This window comes from Suncus etruscus, chromosome 3 (genome assembly GCF_024139225.1).
Source record: "Suncus etruscus isolate mSunEtr1 chromosome 3, mSunEtr1.pri.cur, whole genome shotgun sequence".
Classification (NCBI taxonomy): domain Eukaryota; kingdom Metazoa; phylum Chordata; class Mammalia; order Eulipotyphla; family Soricidae; genus Suncus; species Suncus etruscus.
Window position 1 is genome coordinate 142,117,048 of NC_064850.1, and position 27,979 is coordinate 142,145,026.

Sequence of the window (27,979 nt, forward strand, 5' to 3'; positions counted from 1 at the left end):
GTGCAGGCCTTGATAGAAGGCCTGTTTCTCTGTAGAGCTGAGGCAAGAATGGAGCCCCTTGGTAAAGCACTTGCCTTGCATATGCAAGACCCTGGTTCCATTACTGGCATGGCTTCCATAGGTAATGTAGAGACAGTTCCTTTCTGGAAATAACCTCAGGAATCACACTTTCACTCACTTCTGTTTTAAATTACCAAACAAAATACCACCACAAACTGGGTGGCTTACAAAACACACCAGGCTGTGTTCAGGGGACACTCTGAGAATAATCAGGACTCTACCCTGAGGCCTCCCAAATACAAAGCAGGCTACCCACTGAGCTCTCTCAAGCCCATTTTTCTCGATTCTGTAATCTGGGCTGCACCTTGGGGTATAGTGATCTTCCCTCTTCTGTGTGAAGGGATTTCTGGTCTCTTCTTAATTCTTCTGTCCTATGGGATTTCAGAGGTACCGATGCTACCACTCAATGCCTAGTCCTAGTGCCTGCTTCGATACTCCATTTCTAAATGCTGTCTCACACCAAAGCTAGGCTTCACCACAGAGACAAAGGGCAGTTGACACTCAAGACATAGGCATTTTTTAACCATTTCCCAAGTTGATAAAACTTCAAAAGGATAAAACAGGAAGAGTACACATGTTTTTACATTTTAACATTTGATTAATCTTTCCAGAGTGCTTATTACATCTTTTTGGGTTTTTTTAGTTATCACTGTGTTGAGTATTTACTCTCACTATAAGATGGGAAAACCTACTGTATTATAAAATAGGTAAAAGTGAAATTGAAGTGATAAGAATTTGAGGGACTTCTTATTTTCATACATAAAGGGGTCACTTGGAACCAGACATAAATAGGAAGAAAACATGTGCGCACGCACGCACGCACACACACACACACACACACACACACACACACACACACACACACACACGCCAAATCTAAAATGATCTCTTCATTTTTTATGTCTTAAAAATACACAGCACATTCTAAGAATGCCACACAGCAAAGTTTTACTGTATTTTTAATCAGAGAATGCCAGAAAATGAAACAAATGTTTTAAATGGTTAATAGTTTTTAAGATATCAAATATCCATAAAGTTAAAAATCACCAGTCACCTACATATTTTTGAGTAGTAAACATTTCAGAAATGTAATAAGTCTCTAGTCAAAAGTCACACCTTTCTGAAATGCAGTTACACAACAAAAACAAAATTAAAAAATTATTAGAAAGAATTTGGTGCCTTAAAATAATGTTAAAGAGAAGTTTTCAAGTGCAAAAGATGTTTAGATTTTTATTTTATATTACCAGACAGAAAATTTGGGGTCTTTACTGGTTCCAAACTGACTACAGTTATAAGAGAATTATGTTGCCATTAATAACCTTCAGTCAGAACAGAACCAGTGCACTCTTGCAGTACAATCTAGCTTTAAAATGTGCCATACAATATTTAAAATGATTAAACTGAAGCCGCATAGTTCAAATCTGGTGGTAAATTTAGTTCCTGAGTTAGCTTTTACGTTTTTCATCACTTGACTACTTAATACCTTTAAATCGCTTGCTACATATCTCTGAATCAGTAACTATAATAATGTAAATAAAAGTAAACAACTTTTTTCACTGAATTCATTAAAATATATCAAACATGGTTAAATCTTATTTTCTGTCTATCTCGATAATTTATATTTTCATTGTAAAACAGAACAGCCTCACCACAAGTTACATTCCAATCATTTCACCTAAGTGAAGAAAAACTGAAAGTCAAAGTGTAAAAATTGGATAGTTAAGCAGCTCTTACATGTTTATCCCTTTTAGAGACCTATGATGCCCTTTCTTAATTATGAATCTGAAAGCAACACTTACAGTCCTTGTGAGCCAATAAAAAGCATTCTGCTGTCTACTCCAGGCAGTGGTTAGGGGACCTTGAGGTGCCAGGAATCAAACTAATGTCAGCCATATGCAAGGCAAGTACCGAAACCCTGTGTCATCTCTCCAGCTCACATAATTTAATTTACGGTATCTACTCAAAGAATAAGTTTTCTTTAGAATCATGGTCCATGGTCTGGAAAAAGAATTGAGATGTGTTAATTTTATTTAGACCAATAAAACATTTGGGGAAGCTGCAAGGCAAAACAGGGAGGAGAAATAGCAAAAAGGTTGTAATAAAAACCTCCCTTGTAAACATCTCTCTTTTCCTCCTAGATTTAAAAGCGTTGTCTAAGTTTTAAAAATTTCCAGCAGACTTTTTGGCCATATATCCTACAAAATCACCTCTATTTCAGCTAGAATGCTTGTTGTTAAAGAATATCCTGTTGGTCAGATGAGAGGTAGTGACATTTTATTCTCTCAGTGCTGAGCTAAAATTCCCACACATCTGGCTTATGAGTTACAAGGGGAAAAGCACAGAAGCACCATTGTACACTCTTCATGTTTGGTATTTCAAGTCACCCATAACTTCATTTGCCATTGGCAGCTGACAATCGTCGCTGTGTAAACACTGAAAGCAATGGGTATCGTTACTATTCTTTATCTAGACATGGTGGACCAACATCGTCTTTCAGAAATGAAGCAGCTTTCCTCCCGTTCTTCTGAACATGATCTTCATTCATTTTCTCCAAAGCTTCAATCTACAAAATATCACAAATTCATCTGTCAAAACCCTATTTCACAGAAACCATGCAGCCATGCTTTAGCTTGAGTCAGTACTTTTAACTCCTTTTTTTTTGGGGGGGGGGCGGGGGACAGGTGTGGGAAGGCAAACCAAGGGGCAGAATGAAGGACCAAACTCAGGATGTCACACAAGTAGGCATATACTTTATGCACATAGAAACACAAACCAAGCCTCTATATTTTTAGTTTTCCCTTTTTCTCTTTCTTTCTTTTTGAGGGGGTGGGGGTTGGGTCATAGATGGTAGTGCCGGTGGCACCTCCTTGATGCTCTGGGGATCAAACCTAAGACTACTGTATGCAAAACATTCATTCCAGCCATTTGAGTTATCTCCTTGGTTATATATATGTATGTATGTATGTATGTATATGTTTTGTGCTTAACTGTATCACCGGAACCAACTTTTAGTGCCTTTATCAAGTGGGAGATTATCAGGTATGTCTTTACTACCTGGCACAGGAAAGAGAGAAGCCCAACGTTTATTCAATACCAGTAATACATATTAATGAACAACTGCAGGTTAAATTTACCATTTTCCTATTAATTCTCTTCTGGCCTTAGGCTCTAGTATTGCTTGATCAAATCCAAGTCCTTCTGACGTCTTTAATCATTACTTAGGGGACCATGTGATATTGGGAATAGAAGCAGGGTTAGCCACATGCAACACAAGCACCTTAACTTCTCCCTGTACTCTCTCTCCAGTTTTGGTAGTTTCTTTTCTTTTTCTTTTGGTTTTTGGGTCACACCTGTCAGTGCTCAGGGTTTACTCCTGGCTCTATGCTCAGAAATCGCTCCTGGCAGGCCCGGGGGACCATATGGGATGCCAAGATTCGAACCACCATCCTTCTGCATCTAAGGCAAACGCCCTACTGCTGTGCTATCTCTCTGGCCCCCTTGGTAGTTTCTTTTAATGGTTCTATAAATTACAATTGTAAGGACTGAAATCTCTAAGAATGGCCACATCTAACTTTCTTGTTTACTTAAAAGCAGGAACTAGATATAGATGCTTTTTGTATCACTCAGTGTTTGTCAACTTCTGTATATAAGAGAAATCAGAGTATGCAACATATGTTTTACTTGTCCATGTTAAACCAAAGTGTGATCTCATTAGAAGCTGTTTTGCTACATGAATACTCAAGGATCTAAGCCTGGAAAGGACAAAAATATCTCCAGACAATCTCAAACTAATTTTTTTCTTGAGTGGATACCTACTCTCTCTAATGGTTCTCCATTAGCAGCAACGTGAAGATGGCCACAGCACACTCACCTCAGCCAAGAAATCAGCTTCATTATCTGCAGAGATGTTTAGGCCTGAAACTGCATTGAAGAGCTCTCGTTCATTCAGGGCTTCCTTTACTCCTCCTTTCTGGAAAAACTAGTCAAGAAACAACACCAATTCATGAGGTTCTCCTCAGAAACTGAAGGCAGAATAACATCCATTTAAGACACCACTAAATTGCTTCCACATTTTATTTTATGCTTTTTGGGTAACATCTCTCCTTTTCATGCCAATAACTATGTCAATGTATTCTCTCCCCTTTTAATGCCAATAACAAAGCTGAAGCATGCAGGCTTACCATATGCTAGCTTCTCTTGAAGCTCTTTGCAGGTTTTAAATATCAACTTGATTTTAGCAATAAATAAACTTATTTTAAATTGAATCACCTAAGTATGAGGCATGACATAAAAAACTAGATAAAAGCACAATCTGACCATTGAATCTCTGTATCTTTATGTTGACAGCAGCCAGTAGCCAAGTACTTCTTCAAATTTCTAAGAATATAATAATTTATCTTAGGAGAAATATAAAATTTTTTTTTTTCTTTTTTTTGGTTTTTGGGTGACACCCGGCAGCGCTCAGGAGTTCCTCCTGGCTCTATGTTCAGAGATCACTCCTGGCAGGCTCGGGACCATATGGGACACCAGGATTCAAACTACCAACCTTCTGCATGTGAGGCAAATGCCTTACCTCCATGCTATCTCTCCGGCCCTTAAAAATATTTTTTAATTTAATTTTGTTATTTGTATTTTTATTTATTTTTTGCCTTTGTTTTTTGGTCACGCCTGGTGGCACTCGGGTTACTCCTGATTCTGTGCTCAGAAATCATTCCTCAAAGGCTCAGGGGATCATATGGGATGCTGGAGATCAAACCCAGGTCAGCCACATGCAAGGCAAATGCCCTACCCCTGCTGTGCTATTGCTCTGGCCCCAACATTTCTTTTATTTATTTTTTGAAGTAAAAACAGGTTTTAATCAGCGATTTTAAGAAAGGGGAGGAAGAGAAAGAGAGTGTAACATGCTCAAAGGAGAGAAAAGGTTTCTCCAAAGGTAGAGAAAGCCCTGATAAATGTCCCAGAGTTAAAATAGAAAAGTATGAAGTACACATCTCAAGTGGGGAGCTATGGGACACATGTGCTCTGCAGCATGTGCATGGGCTAGAGGAATACATGTGCACTTAAAAATATTTCAATTTGTAATAGATAGAAAAAGAGGGCCTATTAATTCACATGCCTACCTGCGAGACATTTCTACAGTCACGAAACAAGAACTCCAGGCCATGAGGATGGGTTGGTTCTACAGACTGACTGACATCAATCAACCAAACCTGTATACAGACAGAACATACAGTCACTTCTTTACACCCAGTGATGGGCATCAAGTCATTTAATCCAAACAGTAACAAAAAAATGTTCCTCACCTTCCCTGCATGCCACAGCATGTTATACTCACTGAGGTCAGCATGTACTAGTGTGCACTCATTATATAACTGCTGCATCAACTGTAAAGAGACAAAGTATACACTTAGGAGAGAACAATTCTAATTGACCCACACAACTGAAATGTCAGTATCAATCAATCTTTTCCTGAAAAAGCAGAAGTAGGCTAAATACTTGCTTCCTCTGTGCACCTCGCATTGGGCTATTTTTTTTAAGGAGAGGGGAATAGTGAGAGAACAGAGGGTATGTAAATTCAAAGCACATTAGAAATTATTTTTATAGTTAGAAAAATTCATCTTGAAAATTTGCTTGCTGTCAAAAAAAATAAAGCATATATTTTCAAATATGTTGAGATTTTAAAAACATGTACAGTGAATAGAAAAGAATGAATTATTTAATGAACATCATAAAGCTCTTATTCATAATTATTTACATTTGGAAATTAGTTTTTCCATTTGGGGTAGTGGGGAATCATACCCAATTTACTCCTGGCTTTGCACTTAGAAGCAGGCTCAGGGACCATATGGGATGCTGAGGATTGAAGCAAGGTAAGCTGCATGAAAGTACTGCCCACTGTACTATCTCTCTAGCCCATGCATCCAATTTTATTTAATAAAGTTTTGTGATTAATGAACTCATGATTCAAAATCATGTGTTCCTTCAGCTAATGATTTTTCTAAAGTTACTCCAGGAACCCAGTTATGTACCTAAAACAATTTGTATTTGTAGTATTAACTTAAAATAGTACTTATTAAGTGTTTTTTTTTTTTTTTTGCGGTTTTTGGGTCACACCCGGCTGTGCTCAGGGGTTTTTCCTGGCTCTGTGCTCAGAAACTGCTCCTGGCAGGCACGGGGGACCATATGGGACGCCGGGATTCGAACAGATGACCTTCTGCATGAAAGGTAAATGCCTTACCTCCATGCCATCTCTCCGGCCCCAAGTGTTTTTTTTTTAAAGTTCAGAGAAAATGTCTATCAAATATTGACATCAGTGTGTGACTGCTTTGAAAGACAACTTACATGAACTGTTTGATAGTAGGCATCTGTCATTTCTTCACTACTGAGCTTTACTTCTTTTAATTTAGGGGCTGGAACTTGATCATGGCCAATAAAAGACATAACTAAAATGTGTTTCTTGAGCAATACCACTGTTGGACAAGGAATTCCAGCTCTCTGCATTCTATAATGAAATGATTAAGAATTTTAAGGTCAGAGTATTTAATTTACTCAACCAATATATCTATTAATGGCCTGCGATAAGCTAGCCTCTGTACTTCGGAGATGTGGGAACATAGAGCCAGTAAGAGAGTCTCCGTCTAATGGAGCCCACAGTCTGGCAAAGATCACAGTGAGGGAGGAGCTGATAAATGAGACTATAGAGACTCAGACTCCACATCATGAAGGACTTTAATGATCAATGTTATAATAAAGGCCTGGGAAGCATCTGAATAATTTTCAGAAAGGAGGGGGATGAGTTCTCAGTAAAGAAATGACTGAATGAAGGGTAGATACCTATATATTTATACATATATATAAGAAAATAATTTCACAATGCAGTCCTACTAAGATTTTTTCAACTAGTAAGTTTTCATAATAATTTTTTAAAATAAACGTCTCCAGAAAAAAAAATAACTTGCACCCTCGACTTTTTTTTTTAACAGAAAAGGCCCTCAGAAGTGCAAAGCTGGGTCTGAGAGGGCATTCAGCTCTAGACCTCAAACCTAGAGCTTTAAACAAGCAAGGCATAGTTTGTTTGTTTTTTTTTCAGCCACACCCATTTGATGCTCAGGAGTTACTCATGGCTAAGTGCTCAGAAATTGCCCCTGGCTTGGGGAGACCATAAGGGATGCCAGGGGATCGAACTGTGGTCTTTCCCTTGACTAGCGCTTACAAGGCAGACAACTTATCTCTAGCGCCACCTCACCAGCCCCAAGGCATAGGTTTTACTACTTGAGTCACGTCTTGGTCTTCAAATTAAGTTTTTAAAATATCAAGATAAAAATAACTCAATTATTAATAAAAAATTACAACTCTTGGATTAAAAAATAACATCTGCTTAGAGGATTAAAAAGCAAATCTAACAAATGAAAGCTAAATGCAGTTTGGTAAAACTCTCTACCCACCTCAACCAAATTAGCAAACATTGGATGTAACACTTTTTGAAACCAAAATAAAATTACTTATAAAAAACTCAACTGGAAACTGGAAGATAACACAAGCACAATGGCCCAGCAGGGCTGCATCCCTAGGCCTGAACATTGTCCTGCTGGGCTGAGATGGCCAGATGAGTGCCCAGTCCACTGAACTCTGGCGAATACATTTGCAACAAAAAAATGTGCAACCCGAATTACATTAGAGCAAAATATCTCAGGCATAAAATTAATTTACCAACTTGACTAAAATGAAAAATAAAATGGCCTTTTTATCTTAAAAGTGAGAATTCAAATTATATGCATTTTATCGGGAAGGAAGGCAGCAGTTCTCAGGGGTTTTCTGACACTGCACTCAAGATCCTGTGGGTGTGGGAGGACCATGTGGAATTAAAAATGGGCCAGCTGCCTGTAAGGCAGGCAAGCACCCTACCTGTTGTACTATCACTATATCCCAATATAAGTATGCTTTCTTATAGAAATCCTCATTAAATACAAGGCCTCATTAAATTAATTAAATTACTCATTAAATTATAAGGCCTTTTGTAATGACCATAAGTGAGTTTGAAGTAAAGCATGGATTTTCTTGCCTGGCTAAGAGAACTGATACATAAAGGTGATGACTCAACATGACTTCCACTATTAATGATTTTCTTTACCTTGTAAGATTGTGCATTTCTTTTTCTGCCCACATGCGGATGATCTTACGTGGATTTAGTTTACTGAAGCGATCTTTAAACCTGAAGTCATCTTTAATATATTTGTCACGATTCTTAAATTCATTAAGAGTTGTTTTAAAAACCTTGATGGCACATTCTGTAGGTATTACTTTATTATCTTCCTTGTCATCCTCCATGCTAAGAAGAAGGAAAAATAAGAGTCAAGAGAAGTCAGGGCACAAAAAATTCCAAAATAAAAATTCTATGACCCAAAAGTTGATCTATTTTCTCTGACAATATTAACACCATTATTTTATTATTTGTTTTTGTTTTGGGGCCATATGGGGTAGTGCTCAGGGGTTACTTTTGGCTCTGCACCCAGGAATCACTCCGGCATGTACCTGGGGGACAATATGGGATGCCAGGAATCAAACCTAGGTTGGTGTGTGAAAGGCAAATGCCCTACCTGATGTAATATCACTTCAGCCCAACACTTTTTGTTAAGGCTTCATAGGTTTGGATCTTAATAAAACTTTAGGTATGTTTTTTTATTTTCAGATTCAAAAGAAATTTTATGTAAGAAAACAGAAAGTAAGAAAAAAGGTAGTAAGTACTCCGTGGAATGAGAGGGCTGTTTCCTAAGCATGATTCCATTCTTTATTTTTTGCCTTTTTTTGTCAACCAGCTTTCAATAATCTAGAAAGCACTCTTCACTTAATGACCATGCAATCAGCTTGTGGAATAATGGCAAGATACACAACTTCAAGAAGTATACAGAGGCTAAAAATGATAGCTTAAGTGGAAGAGAGACATGCCTGGTATATGTGAGGCCTGAGAGTAATCGCTGGCACTGAGTGACTGCCATCGTCAAGAACTGCCAGGTGTGGCCCTGGTGGTTGTCAAAACCTGGTGGGCATATCCCTGGTAGCCCTCAAGCACCATGACCCAGCAGGGCTGCATCCCTAGGCCTGAGCATTGTCCTGCTGGGGTGAGATGGCCAGATGAGTGCCCAGTCCACTGAGCTCTGGTGAATACATTTGCAACAAAAAAATTGTGCAACCCGAATTGCAATTAAATAATTATCCATATATTAAAATGTTACTTTTAATCCTTCATATTTGATAATGCCAAGCATTGATGAGGATAATGGAAGCAGTCTCTTAAATAATGCTGATGGTAGTATAAATAGGTTAACCTGAGCCAGGCAGGTAGTGCAAAGGACTGGAGCACATGCTCTGCATAGAGGAACCCAGGGTTCTATACCCTGTCATGCACTGTCATACATGGTCACTAGAGCATCATAGGATAGAGTGCTGTGGGTGTGGTCTAAAACCTCCCTGTCTTCCCACTAGCCCGGGCAAAAAACAAACAAAAAAAGAGATAAACTTAGCACAGATAATTTGGTAACATTTACAGACATTTAGAATGTTCTGGGATTTCACTAGATGTAGAGAAAATTGTTTGGCTTACAATTAAAAATTAACATAAGTTTGTGCTTTGGGGTCTTTGGTGTGATATACATAGGAAAAATATTTTACACTTTCAATGAATAAAGGTTAGTGACATAGTTCAGTGGTATAAGCTTGTGTGAGGACTTGAATTTGGTTCCCTGTCTCCAACAAGAAAAAAATTAATTAAATTAAAAACTATAAAACTAAATTTTGGGCCAGAGCGATAGCACAGCAGTAGGCCGTTTGCCTTGCACGTGGCCAATCCAGGACGAACCTGGTTCAATCCCTGGTGTCCCATATGATCCACCTAACCGAGAGTGATTTCTGAGCACATAGCCAGGACTAACTCCTCAGCGTCACCTGGTGTGGCCCAAAAACCAAAACAACAACAACAACAAAAACCTATAAAATTAAATTTTGACAGAGTGTGATCCAAAAACTAAACAAAACAACAACAACAAAAATTAAATGTTGAGTAAATGAGAAATAAAGAAATATGGTTTGCCAGCAGAGGGATATAGTAACAAATTTTGGTACTCTAGTCACTGAGATCATCAACTCATTCACAAAAAGCAAGGGAAGGTGCAAATAGTCCTTGCCCCAGAAGTTCAATAAACTCAACTTAAATATATATTTGCAAAAGTAAAATAAGTACAAGAATACTCCTGCACTTCACATAATAAAACTGTACTGCTATAAAAATGGCATGGTAGAGACTAGTACTGTAGAAAGAAGTAGGGGTCAGAGTGTGTAGGCACTTGACCTACACAATCCTGCTTTAATTCCTGGTACCATATATAGTCTCCTGAGCAGGCAGGGCCAGGAAGAAGCTCTGAGCACTACCAGGAAAGGCCCCCCCAAACAAAAAAAAGCTAAGATGGATTATATAAGAAGCTAATATTCTGCATATAGTACAAATTCTTATAAAAACTAAAGCAATATTTGGGGTGGAGAAACAGCATGGAGGTAGGGCGTTTTTGTTTGCCTTGCATGTAGAAGGACAGTGGTTTGAATCCTGGCATCCCATATGGTCCCCCAAGTCTGCCAGGAGCAACTTCTGAGCATAGAGCCAGGAGGAATCCCTGAGCGCTGCCAGGTGTGACCGCCCCCCCAAAAGACATACAATCCCCCCCCCCCAAAAAAACTAAAGGAATATATGCATAAGAACTTTTGGACAACTAGACAAAAACTGTTACAAATGGCAATCTATGGTGTGACAAAATTCATAAGTGGGATAAGCTAGCAGTAATTAGTAATTAGTATCATTGAGTTATATTTGCCTGGTCTCAGGAAATCCCCAATGGAAATTGGGAAAAGGGGCAATAAAGCATAAATTAAGAAAAATATGGGGCCTGAGAAATAGCATGGAGGTAAGCGTTTGCCTTGAATGCAGAAGGTCAGTGGTTCGAATCCCCTGAGCCTGCCAGGAGTGATTTCTGAGTATAGAGCCAGGAGTAATCCCTGAGCGCGGCCGGATGTGATCCAAAAACCAAAAAAACAAAACAAAACAAATATTCTTTGGGGCCCGGAGAAATAGCACAGCAGCGTTTGCCTTGCAAGCAGCTGATTCAGGACCAAAGGTGGTTAGTTCGAATCCCGGTGTCCCATATGGTCCCCCGTGCCTGCCAGGAGCTATTTCTGAGCAGACAGCCAGGAGTAACCCCTGAGCACCGCTGGGTGTGGCCCAAACACCAAAAAAAAAAAAAAAAAAAAAAAAATTAAAAAAGAAAAATATGGGCCTGGAGAGATAGCACAGCAGTGTTTGCCTTGCAAGCAGCCGATCCAGGACCTAAGGTGGTTGGTTCGAATCCCAGTGTCCCATATGGTCCCCTGTGCCTGCCAGGAGCTATTTCTGAGCAGACAGCCAGGAGTAACCCCTGAGCACCGCTGGGTGTGGCCCAAAAACCAAAAAAAAAAAAAAAAAAAATTAAAAAAGAAAAATATGGGCCTGGAGAGATAGCACAGCAGTGTTTGCCTTGCAAGCAGCCGATCCAGGACCTAAGGTGGTTGGTTCGAATCCCGGTGTCCCATATGGTCCCCCGTGCCTGCCAGGAGCTATTTCTGAGCAGACAGCCAGGAGTAACCCCTGAGCACCGCTGGGTGTGGCCCAAAAACCAAAAAAAAAAAAAAAAAAAAAATTAAAAAAGAAAAATATGGGCCTGGAGAGATAGCACAGCAGTGTTTGCCTTGCAAGCAGCCGATCCAGGACCTAAGGTGGTTGGTTCGAATCCCGGTGTCCCATATGGTCCCCCGTGCCTGCCAGGAGCTATTTCTGAGCAGACAGCCAGGAGTAACCCCTGAGCACCGCTGGGTGTGGCCCAAAAACCAAAATTAAAAAAAATATATATATATATATAAAAGCAAAAATATAAAGGTTTATTATGATAGTTTATACCAGATTTTATCGAATATGATCACATTTATTCCTACAAAAGCCCTATGAAGATCAGTTTTAGAAACCGGTTTTGTAACTTGCTCTATTATCATGTAGCTTGAAAAATGTTGAATCCTTTTATCCTAACATTAATTTTAATCTCTTACATTTTGTCTTTATGTGTATGGTTCATTAAGAGAGACTCTGGGGCTGGAGAGATAGCATGGAGGTAGGGCATTTGCCTTGCATGTAGGATGGTAGTTCAAATCCCAGCATCCCATATGGTCCCCTGAGCCTGCCAGGAGTAATTTCTGAGCATAGAGCCAGGAGTAACCCCGGAGCGCTGCCGGGTGTGACCCCAAAAGCAAAAACCAAAACCAAAACCCTCCCCCCCCCAAAACCCCAAAAAACAACCCACAAAAATTAGAAACCCAAAGAACTAGAGTAACTGTTGCAATTAATTTAGTATTTTAACTTTTAAATGACATTAAGTGAAAAACAGATGAGGTGGCAATGACTTTGCAGGTTGTTATTTAAAAAAAAAACTTATTTATTTGTCACCTCTGGTGATTCTTGGGACCACTCCTGGCGAAGCTCAGGGGACCATATGGGATACTATGGACTGAATTTGAGTTAGATGTGTACAAGGCAAATAAATACTCTACCCGCTGTTCTATCTCTCCAGCCACTGCATTTAATAATATGCAACCAGAGTTCATATTCCAGGCTTAAACATGTTGTTTAAACAAATTCCACATTTCTTAAATGCTTCTCGGGTTGAGTAGACAGCTCATAGGTCAGGAACATATATCTGCCTAGGTCCTCCCCAGCACTATTTAGCCTGAGCACTGAACCATGAGGCCCAAACAGAGCAGCCCGGTATCACCAAGAGTCCCAGCTCCTCTGAGGACTGATTATATAGGCAAGTGTCCCCACAAAAGTCTCTTTTCTCCAGAAAAGTTTTTCTTCTTCTGTGTTTAGGAGGCAACTATCAATGCTCAGGGGTCACTGCCAGCAATGACTTTGGGGCCGTGTGGTGCCAAGAATTGCCTCCTTACAAAGTATGTCCTCCAGCCCACTGAGCTCTCTTCCAACCTGCCTCAGACACTACTCACCTAGTCCACTGGCAAAAATGCAGTGGGAAAGACCAAAATGGTTTAAGATCTTTATAAAATGCTTCCTTAAATAAGGTGAGCATAATGTAAAGCTGGTATTAAAATAATAAATCAACTGAACTGGGGGAATAGGATAGATGAGTGGCAAAGACAGTCTGAAGCCTTGCCAGATTAATCCTTGGTACTCCCCAAGCACAGGGGACTACCCCAGCAACATTGCACTGGGGCTCCCTGGCAAAGGAGTGAAATCTCTGGCTCACACAAGTGTGAGCAAGCACTGTGACTAAAATAAAGCAGGGAATACATTACATTTTTAAAAGAGAGAAAGATAAACATTTAAAAAAATTTGCCTCACGTTATTCCCATGGCAGTATACTACAAAGGTGGAGAAACTCTGTATCTCTTAGGCCAAGAGAAATAATTCCCTTTCTAATCTCCCCAGTATTTACTGTGCCTATGCAAAAAATAAATAAATAAATAAATAAATAAATAAATAAATAAATAAATAAATAAATAGGAAGAACAAATCAATTTAGGGGGTTTTGTTGTTGTTTTCTGTTTGTTTGGTTTGTTTTTCTTTTTTTTCTTTTCTTTCTTTTTTCTTTATGCTTTATTTTGTTTTTATTTCAGACTGTTTATTGTATGGTTGTTGTCTTTATTGCTGTAGTGCTTTTCAGGTTTTTTGTTTGATTTTCTTTTTTGTATTGTTATGTTTTTCTTCCTTTTTTCCTTTCTTCTCTTAAATTGATATTTATAGCCTCTAGAAGGACTCGTTTTTTGCTTGTTTTATTTTCCCCCTTTTATTTTTTTTCTTTCCTTCAAACAGAACCACATAATTTGAACCATCTTGTTCCACCTCACAAACTGAGGTGAAAATAATGGAGGGTATCAAAACCAAACAGTTGTATGAACATTAATTAGAAACAAAAAATGGTGAGACTTAAACACTAAATCCAAAGCCAATGGCAACAGAATCGATACCCAATCTACAACAAGCTAGACACAGAGGGGACCACTTATACTAGCAGCCCAGAGGGTAAAGGAGGGGGATATGGGATGCCTGCTGAGAACAGGGGTAAAGGGAGGACAACATTGGTGGTGAGAATGCCCCTGATTCAATGTCACTATGTACCTAAAATATTACTGTGAAGGATTTGTAATCCATTTTGGTCAAAAAAAATTATTATTAAAAAAATCTGCCTCATGCTTCATGTTTAGATGAAATATCTAAAAATGCCCCTTTAGTCTGACACCAAAAGGGTCATAGAGGAAATACCATGGATTTTGGAATAAAGCCCAGTTCACATTTTTCTATTTATAGCTGCCTGTAAGATATAATATAACTGCAAAGATGTGAAAAGAAATAGATGCAGAGGAACATTACACAAAATTATTAATGGTTACCCAGGTGACAGGATTATTATGGCTGTATATTTTTTATAAGTACTTACTTATCTCTTCTTTTTATAGCATGTTATTTATTTGGTGGAGGTGGGGATGGGGGTTAGGGTTATATATGATGGTGTTCAGGGCTACTCCTAGCTCCATCTTTGGGGACTGTGCAGTGACAGGAATGAACCCAGTTCTCTTGTGTACAGAGCTGGCACCTCACCCCACTGAGCTCTATTTCTTCAGTCCCTATACAATATTTTATTTATTTATTTATTTATTTATTTATTTGGTTTTTGGGCCACACCCTGTGACGCTCAGGGGTTACTCCTGGCTATGCGCTCAGAAGTCCCTCCTGGCTTGGGGGACTGTATGGGACACCGGGGGATCGAACCGCGGTCCGTCCAAGGCTAGCGCAGGCAAGGCAGGCACATTACCTCTAGCGCCACCGCCCGGTCCCCCTATACAATATTTTAAAATGATTCCACTGGAGTCAGGGCTGTAACTTAGCAGTAGAGTACTTGCCTTACAATGTGAGGCCCTGTATTTGCTCTCTCAACACACACACACACACACCATAAATAAAATTAATCTTTTTTTTTGGGGGGGGGTTCACACCCAGCACAGCTCAGGGGTTACTCCTGGCTCTATGCTCAGAAATCGCTCCTGCAGGCTCAGAGGACCATATGGGATGCCAGGATTCAAACCACTGACCTTCTGCATGCAAAACACCTTACCTCCATGCTATCTATCCAGCCCCAAAATTAATCTGTTTAACATGCAACATTAACTCTAATTTTGTATATGTTCACTAATTATGGAAAAAGAGGGTTAGACCTTTGTGGAACTTATGGTATATTTTATTTACCTCCCTCCATATGCATGAAAGACAACAGATTCCTTTCCTGTACTAATACAGCCGGTGATTGTTTCCAACATTCCAGAATTGATCATTTTATATAAAAGCAAACGTGTCTTAGGATCAACTGCTTTTTCCTGTAAAAGATAAAGTACTTTAACCATAAACCACTTTCTGAAGTATTTCTATTATATCTCAAAATCTATACCTTAAGCCTCTATTATTTACCTATATGTATGTGTACACATATAAAATAGGGTCTTCAAAAAAGAGTGCTCTCAGAATAATTAATACTTCTTTTTTTGGGGGGGGCACACCTGTTTGATGCTCAGGGGTTACTCCTGGCTAAGTGCTCAGAAATCGCCCCTGGCTTGGGGGGACCATATGGGATGCCGGGGGATCGAACCGCAGTCCTTCTTTGGCTAGCGCTTGCAAGGCAGACACCTTACCTCTAGCGCCACCTCGCCAGCCCCAATTAATCCTTCTAATGTCTCTGAACATGAATATCTAAAAGAATCATTCAAAGTCAAACACCAGCTTAGTCTGTGTTTTTCATCTCCAAAGTGTAAACAGTTCACCTGATGTAATACTGCTAAAAATGAATTTATTCTGAAGATATAAGACTTTTCATTAATATGAAACTCTCCTTCCCCAAGTGGGTGAGACCAACCTTGAGAATGTGGGTGCTTGAATAAAGCAGAGCATGGTAACAGTCTCTGGTGTAATTTGTTTGTTTCATTAAAGAAAACAGATTTGCAGTGGGATGGGGTGGGTACTAAGGGATTTTTTTCCCCTGAAAAGTGATGCTACCATCAAATTAGAAAAATTGAACTGTAAACACTGAGATTATACTATAATATGTAGATTATATTAAATTACAAATTCAGCAATAATTTATCAGCATTTATCACATTTAAAATCTTAGAAATAAGGGGCAAAATAGATGAAAAACAAAATAAGATAGTGAAACATTTACATTCAATTTAAATTATACAGTCTAAATTAACTATGACACTAATGCTGGCTTTGGATAAGTGACTAATAATGACTGCATTAAATCTAAGTCAAGCCAAATTACTTGCACTTAATTTATATCTTGACTTGAAAAGTCAATCTCTTGAGAAAGTATCAAACACAAAGTTCTATTTTTTTGTTTTGTTCTGTTTTGGAGCCACACCCGGTGACGCTCAGGGGTTACTCTTGGCTATGAGCTCAGAAATCACACCTGGCTTGGGGGACCATATGGGACGATGCCAGGGGATCGAACCGAGGTCCGTCCTAGGCTAGCACAAGCCAGGCAGGCACCTTACCTCTAGCGCCACCACACCAGCCCCACAAAGTTCTATTTTTATCTTTTTTTCCCCACATAAAGTTTTCCAATAGAAATCTTTCCATTAAAAAAAAAATTCAAGTATGCTTACAGCAGTAGAATGTTCTTTTTTCTCATGGAGGCGGGCACTTCGACGTTCTTCTGAGTAGGCATGTTGTTTTAAAGCATTGAAAACATGGTTTGACAACTTTAAATCCATTCCAATTCCATCTCCTACCTGAAACCCTGGTGCAAACTGGCAAAAGGAAAAACCAGCATGTGACTACTTTTATATGAGGCAAGTAAGAAGAAACCCAGGGCAGTGGGCCTTTACTTCTAACAGTTTCAGTAACAGATGTTGTGAAATTAGAACTCAAAGATTCTAGAGAGTCCTATGTAAGAAACTGCAACTTTGGTCTGGAGAAATAGCAGGTAGAGTGTTTGCCTTGCATGCAAATCAACTCAGCTTCAATCCCCAGCACCACATTAATTTTAGGACCACTGTATGTCAAATTAGTGTTCTACTGTATGTTTTTATTCTGTGATACTTTATATTCTCTATTATGAATCAAATTTTCATAGAATTGCTATTTTTCCATATAAAACAACTTGTTTCACTTTTTGGCCAAACCCAGGGGTACTCAGGAGGCTACTCCTGGTTCAGTGCTTGTGGGTGGAGGATCATCACCCTCATCAGTACTTGGGAGTATTTGGAGGACCATGTGCTGCCAGACATTTATCCCAAGTCTCTGGCATACAAACAAGCCTTTAAACTATCTCCCCAGTCCTTAACCCCTACACTACCTACCTGACCCAGTTTTTTGTTTGTTTGTTTGTTTGTTTGTTTTGTTTTTGGGCCTCACCCAGTAACACTCAGGGGTTACTCCTGGCTATGCGCTCAGAAGTTGCTCCTGGCTTGGGGGACTGTATGGGACGCCAGGGGATCGAACCTGAGTCCATCCTAGGTTACCATGTGCAAGGCAAATGCCCTACCACTTGTGCCACTGCTCCGGCCCCAAGCAATAATTTTAACTTAGTCCAATAAAATTCAATTCAGAGATAATACTTTCTGTAACTTACATTTTCCATTCTGGCTGTATTCTTTCTTCCACATACTACTTCATCATGTTTTGTGGTGATGTCTTTTCCTTTTCCAATAAAACCCTTTTTGGGTGTAGGAACTGGTTTTGCTAGAGGGGATTAAGACCAATCAAATGTGATATATATATGTGTGTATATGTATATGTATAAAAAAGCAAAGACTAAATTGTTACTAAATCAATGTTGTTGATGGGTTTTTTTCTTTTATTTTCCTGATTTTGGGGCCACACCCGGCAGCACTCAGGTGCTCCTGACTCTGTGCTCAGAAACTGCTCCTGGCAGGCTTGGGGACCTATGGAATCCTCTGGGATCCCAGTCCAAGGGTTGCTGTGTGTAAGGCAAATGCTCTACCACTGTGCTACCACTTCAGCCCCAACTAAATCAATGTTAATATTAAGAAGTAATTGGAGGGCCCGGAGAGATAGCACAGCTGCGTTTGCCTTGCAAGCAGCCGATCCAGGATCAAAAGGTGATTGGTTCGAATCCTGGTGTCCCATATGGTCCCCCGTGCCTGCCAGGAGCTATTTCTGAGCAGACAGCCAGGAGTAACCCCTGAGCACCACTGGGTGTGGCCCAAAAACCAAAAAAAAAAAAAAAAAAACAGTAATTGGATCTAACAATAAATTACCAAACAAGTTTCCTAAATGAAGTACAAAAATTCACCAAAAAACTCACACTTCCTGAAACCCCAACCTACCACTTCAGAAAGCAAAAGCATTAATACCTGCTCTGTAGGGATCATCGCGAGTATCCTGCCAGTCAACCTCATCTTCAGAGCTATCACTGTCTTCATAAGGATGCACTTTTCGATAATTTTCAAAGGAAATGGAGACTTAAAAGGCAAACATAATTGAAGATTTACCCAGGAGCACACTAAAAGCATTTTCTACCACCCAATGGAGTAGTCACAATAAGGTCATAGTACCTTTGCTATCTCCATTGAATTTTTTTTCTTCACGCCTAAGCTGTGCATCATATTCTCTGTCAAATTCCATCTGTAGCATCTGAGCCAGCATTAGGTCACTGGAAGTGTCATTGTTTTCTCCAGTAATAAATGGTCCTTCAGCAACACTATTCAAAATAAGGCAGTATAAACTAATATAACGGTCTTTTGTGAACAGATGCTACCAATTATGAAGGTAGGATGTTCCTATTCATTGTTCAAATTTAAAATTGTATTGAGGAAATAATGGAGAAGAACTTTACCAAACCATTCACCCTCACTTGTCTGGCTGTGTTTCTTTCTTTTTTTTTTTTTTTTTTTTTTAAGCAATGGCAGCCTTGTGAGAGCACCAACAGGAAGAGAGCAAGAGAAGAAAAGCTAATGAAAGCCACAAAAACTCAGAATGTGTGAACTGTCATCTGGCCAAAGGAGCAATGACAGATATAAAAAAAAAATCAACTACAAAGATTTGATCAAAACTATACTCTACTCAATTATCTATTAATTAGGAGATTAACCTCTTCAACGGTTGTATATTAAAACCCAAAGAAACAGGTAACACAGGAAATATTTAAAAACCAGTCACAGGACCAGGACCAAGACAAGTCTTAGTGGTCTTCAGCACAGCGCACTTTCTACCACAGTTTTCCTAAATGCATTTTCTGATCATTTATCATGATACTCACCAATCATACAGCAAAACTGTTAGAAGTAATTTGCTAGATGTAACATTATAAATTATACTTACTCCACTTCAGGGAAAGCAGCAGTTTCTTCTTCTAATTGCAATTCTTTGGCCAACTGTTCACTCATTACATCAGCTAAAGAACAAGATGTACTTTGAGAGGTAGCCCATGGACACTATTAAAAAAAAAAAAGAAGGGGAGCAGTTAAATTCAAATTTGTGATATTAAAGTATTATCCAAACTTGGAAATGAAGTTATATTTTAAATTCACCAAGCAATCTTCTACTCATAACTCTACTTCCCAAGTTGATTCTCTAATTGTGCTAGACTAAATCTAGCACAATGCAAAAGTTCACTTATAACTGAAACTTAATTCTAATTCATAAAGCAAGTCTTATAAGACCCCCTATGAAAAAGTGTGGCTCAAGATTCTTGAGACATCTTTGGATAAGCTAGAGTAAAAAGTGACAGATTCTCTGAACGTCATGAGTTGAGAAATAGATTTTTGAAACAATTTTTGAAACATTATTGCAAATAACGGAAAAACTTATTGAGTGGCCAGTGAGTTGACTTTCCTCAGTGATATCACTCTTGCAGTGCTTTTGAAACACAAAACTTAAGAATTTCTTTCACAATTTCCCTACCTGTAATTTCTTTTTTGTTGTTTGTTGTATGTTTGGGGGACACACCCAATAATGTTCAGGCTGGCTCTGTGCTCAGAAATTATTCCTGGCAGTGCTTGGGGAACCATCTGGGGTATCAGGGATAACACCTGGGTTTTTATTTCTTTTAAATTGTATTTATTTTGGTGGTGCTAGGAATTAACTTATTTATTTGGGTGGTGCAGGCTCAACTTAGCTAATTAAAAAGACAAAAACAATAATGACAGAATGGTGAAAGGAGTAAAAAAGAATAAAGTGCCTACCATTGAGGCAGGCTGGGGGTGGAAGGGAAACTGGAGACACTGGCAGGGGAAGAAGTGGTGACTATGAAGGGATTGGTGTTAGAACATTTTAAGCCTGAAACAATTATAAGTAATTTTGTAATTAAAGAAGATTCACTTAAAGCTCAGTGCTGTGGAACTCCGCTAATTTTTGGAGAGCTTTATCACTCGATAAAGCTTTACCAATAAAGCTTTATTAAAAAAAGAAAGAAAGAAAAGGAGATTCAGTTAAAAAAAAACAAACAACTTTACTTTGCCATGTTTGAAACAAACAAATGGATATGAATTCATACCAATGAGAATGTCCTATGTCACAGACAGGAAACTAACAGTATTGGTGGTGAGGCAGTGAAAATGGATGTCTCATTCACTACTGGTTGCTTGTTCAGCCTCAATGAAAAATGGTAAAATGTTGTAGAGACTCCTCAAAAAATTAATAATATAAAACTTTTAATGACCTAGAAATTATCCTCCTGGATATTTACCCCAAGAACACTAAAATATTAGTCCATAAGCCATAAATATACCATGCACACTGCAGTATTATTCACCATAGCCAAGGTCTGGAAACAACCCAAGAGCCAACATCAGATGAGAAGACAAAGAAACTGCTACAAATGCCCAAAAGAGTACTTCTTTCTCAGCTAAAAGAAATGATAAGATCCTATAGTTTACTGCAACCTGGTTGAGATTGGAGACTATTGTGCTAAGTAGTCAGCCAGAAAAAAAAAAGTGTGATAGGTAATATCACTCATATGTGGAGTATAAAGAAACAAATCAAGAGATCTGACAGTCCCCAGTGGAAACAAACCCTGAGACAGTGTCAACAGAACCACCTGGTACGGCTGCAAGGCAAGGGAGGAAGAAGACTCTCGGGACAGTGGTACAAAATCACTGACTCTCATGGAGGCATGCGAAGTAGCACTGCAAACACAGAATATCCATATTGGAATACTTTTGGAAACTTGGTTACCTCAGAAAATTTTTAAATAAACTTAAATTTTTTTTTAATTATTCCCCTCTTCCTTCCCTTGTTGGAAAGGCTGAAGATCATACACACTTGGCTATGGTGCTCACACTCAGTAGAGGGGTGCCAGGGCTCACACACTTTTTTGGGTACTGGTGACCACAAATGGCAATGCTGCTAAGACTGAGGTCTTAGTGTTGGAATTGGCAGTGCTGCAGATCAAATTCACAGCCTCATGCTTGAAAGGCAGTTTTGCCAATGAATTATCTGTAGTATCTCCTGCCTGCCCCAACACACTCACACATACACAATCCCTAATTTGGAAACAAGGGACAGCTTGATTTAGAAGCAGCAGATTATTATACTTTATAGCACAGTGATTAGAATCATTCATACTGAAGATGAGATTTCAAAACCTCCTGATCTTTCCCAGCTCTCTTTATCCTGAAATTCTGCTTCAAAGTATTATCCTCCTAACACTGGGTGAACTAAATGTTTTCCTTCCAGTTCTGCTTTTTTCCATTCTCCACAATACTACAGTTTTCCTAAAATGCAGATTTGACTGGTTCAGTTTCCAGATTTATTTGAGTTCTATTTCAGTTTACTTATAGATTTGTTTTTTGTTTTTGTTTTTGTTTTTTAGTTTTGTTAAAAAAAATGTTCTGACAAATCAGGAAAAAGAATATGGACCGCTTCACAAATTTGTGTGCCATCCTTGCGCAGGGATCACTTAAAAATGTCCCATGGGAGTGGAGTGATAGTACAGCTTGGCCAAAACTCCAGCATCCCGAGTCTCACCATGAATGATGCCTGAATATAGAACCAAGAGAAAGTCCTGAGCACTGCCAGGTGTGGTCCTCAAAACCAAACCAACTAATCAAACTAATTAATAAAAACTTCCCACTGTCATTAGAATAATCCAAGCTAATTTCTTACTGACCAGTGTCTAATTAGAACAGAACTTATAATGATACCTGTTTTGGATCCATTTAATCAAGTTTATTCAGAATAGGCCTCCAGTTGGCCTGTACTTATATGACTCAAAGTCAACTGGGTAACTGACCCTTAATCAAAGAATTGAAGTTCAAGAACCTACTTTGCTTGGTTATTAGATGGAACATCTAAGGGCAGTAAAAAGTTATTTATGCTAACATGAATCAGCATCAAGTCTTACTCAGTCAAACCCTGAGACTAATGAGATACTCAGACTCCAGCAATGCATACAAAAGTCTATTGCTGAATTACCCTGCTTAACACATCAAACCTGAAGAGAACAGAAGGCCTCTTCCTCGAGTTCCTCACTCAGATTTTATTAACACCTGAGCCCTATCCTGGGGAAAACTGTGAGGAAGGTAATTTTGTGATTTCCTGTAATCTGAAAAATATAGCTCATCTTTTGGTTACATGATTCTGATGACTTCCTTCTGGATTCTCTAAGTAGAATAATGCCTCTTGGTCCAGAATACTTGGTCTAATCAGTTTTCAAGTCCACATTCCACTTGTCCAAAAGAAAAGTGACTATATCCTCTAATTCATAAACGTCAATTTTATTTTATAATGACTAACAAACATAGTATGACACAACACTTGAATATTTGTTTTGAGTCACTTGGGGAAATAAACAAAACTTCCATAGATTAACTCACAATGTCACCCCTACTATTTATAGTTATAGACAAATTCGGTTTAATTCAGAGTAATACTGTAGATAAAAGTGCTGAGATTTGACCCCTCCCCCCAAAATAAGATTTAAGCAGCTACTTTCTAAGCTTTTTGTTAAACTCCATCCCTAATCCTGAGAGGGAAGTGAAGTAAACTGTTGTACTGCCTTTTACAATCCAAATTCTTTTTTTTTTTTTTTTTGGGTTTTTGGGCCACACCCGGTAACGCTCAGGGGTTACTCCTGGCTATGTGCTCAGAAGTTGCTCCTGGCTTGGGGGACCATATGGGACACTGGGGGATCGAACCTCGGTCCGTCCAAGGCTAGCGCAGGCAAGGCAGGCACCGCCAGAATGAATGATAGCACAGTGGATAAGGCATTTGCCTTGCACATGGCCAATCCAGTTCAATCCCTAGTATTCCATATGGTTTCTGGAGCCTGCCGGGAATGACCTGAGTACAATCAGGAGTAACCCCTGAATCCTGCCAGGTATGGCCCAAAGACAGACACACAAACAAACAAACAAAAACATCCAAATTCTTCTTGAGAAGTTGACCTAAACTATCTTCTCAATATCCCCTCTTACCTATATAAACTATCCTGTGCTTAAACTCCATTATATGTCAAAGATGGTACTCTTTAATGCCTCTACACATTCTTTCCTCTCAGTGTTGGCTTTCTCTAGATATCCTCAAATAAGTATCATCTCCTCCAAGAGGGGATACTTACTGATATTGATATTGACATTCATCAATATTAAAATTCGATCTTTTATTTTGTGCTTTATATCACTGTGCAAAAACTGTTAGTGCAAAATTTGTTCATGGTTTAGAGATACTGCATAAACACACACCATAAGAACCCCTTCAAGGGCAGGGCTTCATTATAGATGCAATCAGGTATTCACTTAGTTATAGATGCCAAAGAACTTCCAGAAAGCCTCCACTACAGTTCTAGAAAAAAACCTACAATCCTACTATTCTAAAGCACTTTTCTTCATCTTGAAATTGGCCCCTTAGCCCACCTCTGACACTATTAGCAGCAGATACATCTTTCTCACCAAGGTATTCAAGTATCAACTGACAATTCCTCAAAGAGGCAAAATGGACAGGCAGGCACTGTGCTTTACATGTCATTTGCCAGACCCATAAGCAGCTCCTTAATTTACTGAGAAATCTTTGAGGTCCATATTGTTTATCTGTCCTTTGAGAAACTGCCACTAATGAAATCTGCTCTGTAGAGGTCTTTATACTAACAGAGTCTCATCTCTACCTTTTATACTAATTCCTAAACATACTCCCAAACTTCCCATCCTACTTTTTTTTCACGAAAATATTTTACTGCAATTATGGAGCAAGAATCAAGTAAAGTTAGAAACTAATAAATATAAAAAGAGAACAATAGCAAAATTCCAGTTCTCTTTTTTTTTTTTTTTTTGTTTTTGTTTTTGGGCCATACCCAGTGATACTCAGGGGTTACTCCTGGCTGTCTGCTCAGAAATAGCTCCTGGCAGGCACGGGGGCCATATGGGACACCGGGATTCGAACCAATCACCTTTGGTCCTGGATCGGCTGCTTGCAAGGCAAACACTGCTGTGCTATCTCTCCGGGCCCAGTTCTTGGGATTTTTAATTAGTTTCACATTGAAGACAAGGGTGTATGAAAACCATGTACTGAGTTTGTATAACAATGAATCTTCTACTACTTTTTTGGTTTGTTTTTGGGTCACACCTGGCAATGCTCAACGATTACTCCTGACTCTGGACTCAGAAATCGCTCCTGGCTGGCTCGGAGGACCATAGGGGATGCCGGGATTCAAACCACCATCCATTCTGGGTCAGCTACATGCAAGGCAAATGCCCTACTATTGTGTTATCTCTCAGGTCCCAGAATCTTCTACTACTTTTAAGCTTTAAAGTTACTATACCAACTCTCAAACACTTCTAGGGTAGTTTTTATAAAAAGTAAGGCAAGTACAGTGTTCCTATACATCACATAACCAGTTTCCCATTAGTATTGCACATTAATCAAAATTACTGAATCAGGGCCGGAGTGGTGGAGCAAGCGGTAGAGTGTTTGCCTTGCACACACTAACCTAGGATGGACCACAATTCGATCCCCTGGTGTCCCATATGGTCTCCCAAGCCAGGAGCAATTTCTGAGTGCATAGCCAGGAGTAAGCCCCGAGCATCACCAGATGTGGCCCAAAAAGCAAAAGCAAAAAAAAAAAAAAAAAAATATATATATATATGTGTGTGTGTGTGTGTGTGTGTGTGTGTGTGTGTGTGTGTGTGTGTATGTATGTATGTATATATATTAATGAATCAACATTTATACATCATTGTTAACTAATGCCCACACTTACTCAGATTTTCTTGGAACCTTCCTGATGCCTCCATTCAACATATCATCATCTAATATTTTATCATGTCTCTGTAGTTTCTTCTTGGCTATGAGCATTTCAAACTTTCCTTGTATTTAACCCACTTAAGCTTCTTTCCCTTTTCCTCCCTCTCATTCTCACAAGGGTCTGGGATTTTCTAAAGTCTGTATTAGATATGATCACAGCAGTCAAATGATGTCTAGAATGTATGTTGTGTATTTTGTGGGTTTCCAAAAATCACTGAGATAGTACATTCAGAATATAAGTGTGTGTTTTAGTAACTCAGTTTGTTCTCAGTATGTTCATACATTCACTATACTTTTCTATCCATCTCTGCTATAAGCAAAAGTAGAGTAATGAGTATCAATCCCAGGGCCTAAAGTGCATGGCATGTGCTCTGTTATTTGAGTCACATTCTGTTAAGATTCTCAGAAGATTGGATTTTCTTCAGATAGTTCAACCAAAGTGCAATATATAGAAATAAAAAAAGACACAAAAGTCCAGTTGTCTTCTCTTAAGAAAATGAAAGAAATGATCAAAAATGCAATTTTCTGTTCGGGAATTTAAAAATATAAAATGCACTTGTATATGCATATGCTTAAATTACTTAATTTTAATTCCTGATGTAACAAATATCAATAGATATGAACAATATAAACAAGTTATTTGGGATCCTTAGTAATTTTGAGAATGCAAAGAGGTTTTGATAAACATTTTTGATATCACTAGTGTTTAATATACTTTCCTTTTTTTTTTTTTTTCAAAACCTTTTCAAAGCGCGTTATCTCTTCCAAATCATTCTCTTACAAAATCATTCCAGTCTTCCAAGGGGTTAGAGAAAGAATACAGGAACCAGAGAGACAGACTAGAGGTTAAGGAGCATCCTTTGCATGTGCTCAACTAGTGTTTAATACCTGGCACTCTGTGAGGTCCTGTCAGCTTCACTAGGAGTAATCCCTGAGCACAGAGCCATGAGTAAGCCCTGAGTTCATCCAGGTGTGGCTACCACTTCCACCCACACCCCACATAAAGAGGATTAAGTAACATTTGTAGCTTCTTTCTAATGCAGTTTATCTTATTTAGCAGTTTTTACAGAAGCTTAACTGAAAAAACATGGACTTGTTAGTATCTATCAACTGATTTTGTCCTTTTATTCCTTATCTTGGCCTTGTGAATAAAGCTTTTCTGGAAAAATGCACAACATGTGGATGCAACCACTTTTGTCAATGGAATATCCTGAATTCTCCCTTACAGGTACGTGAGAACTTTTATAAAATTATTATCCTTTTACTTTATCTATTTAACTTTTCTTTTTTTGTCCGTACCTACCGGGAAGAGCAAATAAAACAGACGGGTGCCTCTTCAAGTAAAACAAATGTTTTGTGTTACCTTGTAAAGAACAATTAAAAAGCTGTAAAAAAAATTGGATTCCTTCACCACCTTAATCGGAGACACACAGCCTCCCCAAAATAAACCCTCAACAAAGTGGGGAGGGGGGAAGTCTTTTTTCTTCTTCTTTCAATCGGAGAATCACGAAAAGGAGGAGAGAGGAGAGGAGAGAAGAAAGAAGAGAGAAGAGAGAAGAGAGAGAGAGAGAGAGAGAGAGCGCGAGAAAGAGCGAGGCGAGAGCGAGACAGAGAGACAGAGACAGAGAGAGAGACAGACAGAGAGAGAGACAGAGAGAGACAGAGAGAGAACATTTTGCACAGCGGGGGCCCAAACCTACGTAGGGAGCAGTAGTCTTCGGGAAGGGTGTTTGTTGTGCCTGGCTTTATCTGTCCATGCTTGGGGTAAAAACACAAGCAAATAAAAAACAAACAAAAACAGCCTTCATGGAGACAGGTTTTAAGAAATAGCACTACCAGGTTTTAAGAAATAGCTTCCAGAGCTGCCAGTCTTTCTAGCTTTCTGCTTACTCCAGGCTGACTCACTTGGGCCTGTGCAAAACAGACCTTGCCAACTTCTCCGCAAACGTCAGTCCTGCCCTGAGAGATGGACGATGCGGAGTTAAAGAGTAAGCAGGGGCGGAGTTGAAGCAAGACCCCCAAATCGCCCCCCCAAATGTCCTCCCAGAGCCCCTCAAATACCCCTGGCGTCCTTTAGATGCGTGTCAACCTCACCGGGACCCCCCGCCACGAGGCCCAAGCCCAGGAGGAGGAGTGTCAACCCATTGGCCGCCTCTCACCTTGCCGGGTCCCCAGGACGCTGCTGGCCCGGGCTCAGGCGATGACACTTCGACCAGATCCATGGGAGGAGACGGAAGCCGACGACAAAGAGGAGAGGGCAGAGGAATGGCAGTGCAGGGAAGTGGCCTCCGTCGAGGAGAGAGGTGGCAGGACGGGGCGGGGGACGAAGGCTTTGCTGGTGCCGGAGCTGGAGATGACAGATGGCGGCGGCGCCGGCCGCGTCCGGAACTAGGTCGCGTCTCTTCCGCCCTTAACTAGAGGATTGTCGTTTCCTATTGGCTGCCTGGCCCTGGCCCCGCCTTAAATCAATGTCCTAGCCCCGCCCCTAGGACCGTACTTCCGGTCTCTTGCCCTCCGTCTTGGGGCTTACTGTCAAGTGTTAGCAGGTCTGCGCCCGATCGAACGTGACTTTCTGGCCCAATT

General features: G+C 39.5%; 1 protein-coding gene across 2 annotated transcripts; it reads right to left on the reverse strand.

Moving 5' to 3' along the window:
* Positions 1–1,262: 1,262 nt before the first annotated feature.
* On the reverse strand, positions 1,263–27,770 carry RIOK3 (RIO kinase 3). 2 transcript variants are annotated; one of them, XM_049770069.1, is made up of 13 exons: positions 27,556–27,770; positions 19,481–19,593; positions 18,715–18,860; positions 18,514–18,621; positions 17,769–17,878; positions 16,801–16,944; positions 15,389–15,516; positions 8,192–8,389; positions 6,403–6,562; positions 5,364–5,444; positions 5,181–5,270; positions 3,932–4,039; positions 1,263–2,623 (listed from the first exon to the last, which is right to left on the reverse strand). In XM_049770069.1, exons 1-13 carry the CDS (start codon positions 27,616–27,618, stop codon positions 2,516–2,518), a joined length of 1,557 nt encoding a protein of 518 aa, XP_049626026.1. In that variant the 5' UTR covers positions 27,619–27,770; the 3' UTR covers positions 1,263–2,515. The 2 variants fall into 2 exon arrangements, with proteins under 2 accessions (XP_049626026.1, XP_049626025.1); XM_049770068.1 differs by having other exon boundaries at positions 5,181–5,444.
* Between the last annotated feature and the right edge of the window lie 209 nt (positions 27,771–27,979).